Source organism: Miscanthus floridulus, chromosome 3 (assembly GCF_019320115.1).
Source record: "Miscanthus floridulus cultivar M001 chromosome 3, ASM1932011v1, whole genome shotgun sequence".
Taxonomy (NCBI): Eukaryota; Viridiplantae; Streptophyta; class Magnoliopsida; order Poales; family Poaceae; genus Miscanthus; species Miscanthus floridulus.
The window spans coordinates 98,479,552-98,485,810 of NC_089582.1; the positions used below are offsets into that span (position 1 = coordinate 98,479,552).

Sequence of the window (6,259 nt, forward strand, 5' to 3'; positions counted from 1 at the left end):
GAGAGAAGTGCATAAGGAGAAGGTGAGATAGATTTTTTTCTAGCCACGCATGGAACTATTACCTGGGGCCCAAATGCCTAATGTTAGGTGCCTAATTTTCATCTAGAGCTAAATAATTAATTGAGTCCTTTCAAATAGCCCCGTTATGTAATAAAATGATGCATTTTATGTTTCTCAGTTTCACTAATATCTCCACTACTTGCTGACAAGAGTTTTTACTAGCTGAAATGATGCCCTGAAGTGATCTCCATGCTTTCTCTTTTATGCAAGATTAAAACAGTAGGATCATCATTATGTAAATTATTTGAAAAAAGTACAAGGTTCAAAGTATATAACCTGAGAAAACTGAAAAAAGGAACCTAGAAAGCATAAATTACAGAAACTCCAGTCATTCTCTGATTGGAGTGTAGGTAGGTGCTCTTCGCTTCTTAGATCACAAATACAAATTCAATTAGGTTTGTTCAAATATTTTTTTTCAAAAAGTAAGCGATGTCTAGAAACATGTTCTTATTAACCAAGAAGTCATGTATTACAAAGTATTTTCCATAATGAACCTAGTAGTGTTAATTAATGTCATGTTGTCATCTACATCCATATGAATTTGAGATGTTGAAAGTTGAAGTTAGAAAAGTTTTGCTTAAGAAAAACCTAAATGAATTTTTATTTATGATTAGAGGAAGTATGTGGATAAAAGAGGTGAATTAATTGGTACAACGAGGATTACAAGAGTTCGCAGAAAGATCCAATCCACTAAGAAACTAGACATTACTCACTATAGCTTTCCCAAATGCTCCAAACCATTAGGATGACCATCTCCATGAGAAAAAGAGAGAGAATGTCAAGCAAGGATTTCGATGGCATGATGCTTTTGCAAAGTTTTTTCCCGAAATACATGGAGGGTTATGCGTTTTTATATAAGTGTTTAGTTTACACGTTGCAACACTTACAATTAGGAAGAGATGTGCATTGTTTTCTCTTTTCGCAAGAATGGAGCCAGGAAAAAGATATTGGGGGGGGGGGGGGGGGATGGAGGAAAAGAGGATCTTAAATAAAAAGGATCCCATATTTTAATTTAGGAAAAAGAGCGTTTGCTTGGTTTTTATTTTATTAGGTTACTATCAATATACGCCTTTTGGGGGCAAATAGAAACAACAAAGTATCGGAGGATGCTAAAAAGGGAGAAAAATCTATTTTACTTGAAAAGATATATATAGAAGCAACAATCGACTATGGGGGTGCTCTGTCGTGACTACCTCCATTCTAAAATAAGTGTACATCTCATATTTTGATAAGTTAACTAATTTTAAATTTGAAAAGATTTATAGAAAATAGTATCACCACTTATACATATCTAAAATTCTGGATAGGTTTTCTATGAAAATATATGACGTGATCACTCTAATGATACTTATTTGGTATACCATATGTATCAATATTTTAAAAACATTTTTAGTCATAAATTTGAGATCAATTAACTTCTCAAAATTTGAGATATGTATTTATTTTGGGATGTTACCGGCCTACTGCCATTGGTTTACTATGATCTTGAATGTCAACAAAACATCGTATCTCAGCAGTTAGTCGCAAATCCTCTCCCACTTTATTTAGTCCTACTGCCATTCGAGAACATTCAGAGTCCAGGTCACTTTTGAGATTATTAACCCATAAATAAACGATAACTTAAACAAACAATAAATGCTCAACCTAAAATTCCAAGCATCACTCTGATATATCCATCCATCCCTCCAAGTCCCTACCGAGCAAGAATACCAGCACACTTTGTTCTTCACTGGTGGGGCCGAGAACAACTCCCCCGGGAGTACACAAGATATAGCAAGATACACATGAGAATATAAAAATATAATAAAAATGGAAAAGAATGGGTTAGTAGCCAAAGCTGGGAGACCAAATTCCCCGTCCAACCGCAAAGGACAAACTTGTTCGTAAGTAAATTAAACAGAAAGTGGGCCCAGGCAAAGAAAGGGCAGGAACAGAAAAAGGAGGGGAAAAAAGTTGATGCGGATGGCGGGAAAAGAGAGGGTAAAGCTGGCACAAAGCCAGCAGAGGAGAACCAGCCCTGGATTAGCTGATTGATACTATTTACTTTTAAAAAACAGCATACAGGGATTAATATTAAGTGCGTGTTTAGTTCGTGATTTTTTTGGGAATTTGGCTACTGTAGTATTTTTGTTTTTATTTGACAATTAGTGTTCAATCATGGACTAATTAGACTCAAAACGTTCGTCTCGTAATTTTCCCACCAAACTGTGTAATTAGTTTTTTTTTTTTGTCTATATTTAATGCTCCATGCACGTATCGTCTACATTTAATGTTCCATGCACATATCGCAAGATTCGATGTGATGGCTACTGTAGCACTCTTTGAGAAACTTTTTATAAACTAAACAAGCACTAAACAAGAAAAAACAATGATAACACTAGGAAGAAAAAAGAAAGAAAAGAAAAAGTGGGAGTCTGGAGGCTGCTGCTGCACAGCTGCAGACCTGCAGTGCTGAGAGCCCGTGGATCCGCCGGGGTGCGGAAGGGCCCGCCAAAGAGCCCACGTTTCCCAGGGAGTCCAACCAAGTGAGCGAGAGAGAGACGACCCACGGATACGGAAGTGGAGGCCGACGCCGTCATCTCCGGATATCATGGTTTCGCCGTTAGTGAAACGCACTAACGGCGGCCGTCGCCTTCTCGCGGGGATCACGGCTTCGACACGGACGCGGCGTCCTTGGAATGCTGCTGCTGCTGCGAGTGCGAGCCCTCGCCATCAGCCCCGCCATCCCCGGCGCCGTTGTTCATGGCCGACTGCGCCGTGAGCACGGACATGCTCGGGGAGGCCGGCACGGCGTCGGCTCCGCTTCCAGCGCCGCCGTTCATGCCGTGGGCCAACCGCATGGCGGCCATATGGTGCGCGGCGGCGGCGAACCCGAGTCCGGGTTCCCCCACCGGCGGTCGCATGTGGCACGTCGCGGAGGATATGGCGGAGGCGAGGGAGACGGGCATGAGGCACAGGCCCTTCCCCTGCAGGTACTGCATGGCGGTGCCCATGTCCTCCTCCATCAGCTTCGCCACCTGCTGCTCCGTCACCGCCAGGCCATCGCTCCCGGCCGCGGCCGCCGCCCCGCCTCGACCCTGCGTGCAAACACACGGTCCACAAAGAAGCAGAGGTGCAGAGATTCATCAGGCACGCGTGTACTGTTACTGTATCCAGCGGCGTGGTGCTGGCGCGGGGCAGCCACGTCATTTCGCGCGGAGGCACGCGAGGCACTGTGGGCTGCTGCGGCAGTGGCAGTAGCCATCAGCCGTGGCACGGAAAAGTTTGTTCACATCTCCCGCTGATTCTTTCGAGTGCGGCAAAAGCTAGACTAGAGAGAGAAGCAGAAGCTGCATGCCTTGCCACTTGATCAACTGCAATGCAAGTGGGGCAGAGAGAAAGAGAGCTTGGGGGAGAGTTACCTCCGAGGACATGTCGGCCACGAGCGGCGCGACGGCAGCGGCGCCACCTAGCCGGCTCATGCTCAGCACCTGCGTGGGTTGGTAAACGCAGATTACATGTCAGCAACTCCATCAACAACATCATCGTACTCCGTATCATACATATATGGATCGAGTACACTGCTGCTAGGAGTGCAGTACTGCCATTTAACATTTCATGCTTGCCTTGACTTGGAGCTGCAGGAACTTGACGTAGTCGATGATCTCGTCCAGCATCGACGCCTTGTCCGTCTGCATGCACGGCGCGGCCAGCCATCCAAGGCATTCAGAAAACAAGCAGCAAGATGCATCAGTACTCGGCGACGGCGAGCAAGGAAGCCCAAGCCAAGCGCAAAGAACAAAAGGAGGATGGAGGTGGACAGCTGAAAAGAAAGCGCTAAAGCTAGAGTCTCTTCCCCTTCTTCGGAAGCGGCGCCGCGCGCGACATGGGCAGGAATTCTAGGCAGAGAAAAAACTATGCGATGCCCTTCGTCCCCGCGCGGTCGCCGAGGGAGCACGGTGCTGGTCAAGTAGGCCAACGTGCGGGTAAATGTGCCCCGCACGCGCGCCCACCACCGGCCACACCTCCGCCCACGCGGCTGCTAGCTGTCCGGGCGGGCATGGCGTTGGTTGGACTCTAGTAAAGCTGCGTGCTGTCTTCCATTGTTTAATCCCCCGTTTTCCTCGGCACAAACTCGCTACGAGTGATTGGGGGAACCTTTATTACCAGCATCGATCATCTACCAACAACCAAAACCCTAGGCCGCCGCCTCTGCAATCTCTCCTCTCTCGTCTTCTCAAAGCAAGCGTGTATGCAATTGATCTCACCTTGTTGGCGTTGGGCACCAGCTCCTGCAGCGCCTTCATCCTCTCCGCGATCCTCTCTCTCCGGAGCTGCAAAACGGCGACGGTGACAGGGACGAACATGAGAACAAAGAAACGGACAAAGGAATATCAGTGGTTGGGACGTTGGGGTTGGGAGTCGGAACGGAGAACAATCCAAATCCAGGAAAAAACAACAGTCAGTCAGTCAGACACGGGAGCCTGATTAGCAACTGCCGTCGCCGATTTTATTAGCCGAATTGAAAATTTACTCGACAACGTGACTAATTGGAGACGCAGAGCGGCAATTATATTAGCGAGGGGAGGAGGGCAGGAGGAGCGTCGTCTCGTCGCGTAGCTCACCCGCTCCGCGATGCTGTGGGGGTCGGTAGCCTGGCCGCGCCGCGCCCGTACGCGCTGCCTGGGCGGCGCCGCCGCGCCTCCGCCCGCAGCCCCGGCCTGCGGCTGCGACACGCCGCCGGACGCGCCCGCGCCTCCGTCTCCTCCACCGAAGCCCTGGCCCGGCAACGGCGCCGTTTGCTGCTGCGAGAATCAAAACCGTGCTTGCTTTAGAGATTATACAGGTGGCGGCCTGTGTGCTACAAGCATTTAAGCCATGTACGCATGTGATTCGTTGATCTTGCGAACCTGCGGATGCGACTGAAAATGCTGTTGCTGCTGCTGGAGTGATCCGGCGAAGGAACCGCCGAAGACGCCGCCGGCTTCTCCTCCCTGGAACGAACGAACTCCGAATAAAAACGCGAACTTTTTCCCAAAAGATTCTAGATTCTTGAAGGGGAAAAAGGCTGCAAGTGGATTTGAGCAAAGAAGGCGATGGATCAGTACAGCGGAGTTGGCGGCGGCTTTGAGTAGCGCCTGCACGTCGCCGCCCGATCCGCCACTGCCGAGGGAGAGCGGGAGGAGAAGGCCGCCGTCTCCGCTGCCGCCGCCGCCGCCCGTCGAGCGGCCCATGCCCTGCAGCAACATATGGTGTCCCTGCCTCAGATCGGCCAGCTGCTGCAGCACCATCTGCTTCGCTGCCTCCGCGCCGCCGCCGCCGCCGCCTGCAGGGCCGCCGCTGATCTGGTGCTGCCGGAGCCGCGACGCCAGCAAGGCGGACTCGTCGTACAACCCCCCACCGAAGTGCTGCGCCTGGTGCTGCATCCCCTCCGCCTGCGCGCCACCATCCGGCGCCTTCCCTCCCGCCGCGGATGCCAGCTCCGGCCATGCCGACGGCGGCAGGCCACCGAGCATCTGGTCCAGGAAGTCGTCGTGCACGCCGCCCGCAGCGCCTGCTGCTGCCTCGCGCAGGTCGTCGAGGGAGATCTGGCCGGCAGCGGCCATGGCCTGCATTTCCCGCGTCGTGGGCTGCATCCCTCGCTACTCGCTAGGGTTTACGAGCCGGCGGGCGCGCGGCTAGGGTTACAAGGAAGCTGGCTGGCTGGCTAAGCTGAGGAAAGGTTGGTGGTGGCTCGAAGGGAGAAGGGAAAGACAAGCAGGAGCAGACCGGGTGGGCGTCGCCGGCTATTTATAACGGGGCCGGCGGCTATTTGTTTTACTAATACTCCACGGTGGTATGGATCAGAAATTCAGAATGGAATGGAATGGATGATGATAAGCTGCCTGTAGAGTGGAGTAGGCTGGAGACGGCTATGACTAGTGTGTGACTAGTCAAGTGTTTGCTTCAGTGGTTGACATTAGATTAGTACAAGTTGTGCCGTATCGATCATGTATGGTTGACAGTGGTGGAAATAGACGGGTGGATCTTCTATGCAGTGCAGACTAACTGGATACTTCCAAATCAAAGGTCGTGATTATCATCTTAACTGCTTTCTGGACTGGAAATTTCAATCAACAATTCAAATTGTCATTTTGCTTTGGAAAAAAAAAAGATGATCGATATATATGAACTCGATTTATTTCAGAATTTTCAGCCTGGGTCAATAATGCATAGTATG

The 6,259-nt window shown here is 49.9% G+C and overlaps 1 protein-coding gene across 3 annotated transcripts; it reads right to left on the reverse strand.

Moving 5' to 3' along the window:
• Window positions 1–1,246: 1,246 nt before the first annotated feature.
• LOC136546230 (bHLH transcription factor RHL1-like) lies at window positions 1,247–5,795 on the reverse strand. 3 transcript variants are annotated; one of them, XM_066538196.1, is made up of 8 exons: window positions 5,148–5,795; window positions 4,950–5,033; window positions 4,796–4,844; window positions 4,665–4,741; window positions 4,308–4,373; window positions 3,666–3,731; window positions 3,462–3,530; window positions 1,247–3,137 (listed from the first exon to the last, which is right to left on the reverse strand). In XM_066538196.1, the coding sequence occupies exons 1-8, from the start codon at window positions 5,673–5,675 to the stop codon at window positions 2,706–2,708; spliced, it is 1,371 nt and encodes a 456-aa protein (XP_066394293.1). In that variant the 5' UTR covers window positions 5,676–5,795; the 3' UTR covers window positions 1,247–2,705. The 3 variants fall into 3 exon arrangements, with proteins under 3 accessions (XP_066394293.1, XP_066394292.1, XP_066394291.1); XM_066538195.1 differs by having other exon boundaries at window positions 4,665–4,841; XM_066538194.1 differs by having other exon boundaries at window positions 1,248–3,137; window positions 4,665–4,844.
• Between the last annotated feature and the right edge of the window lie 464 nt (window positions 5,796–6,259).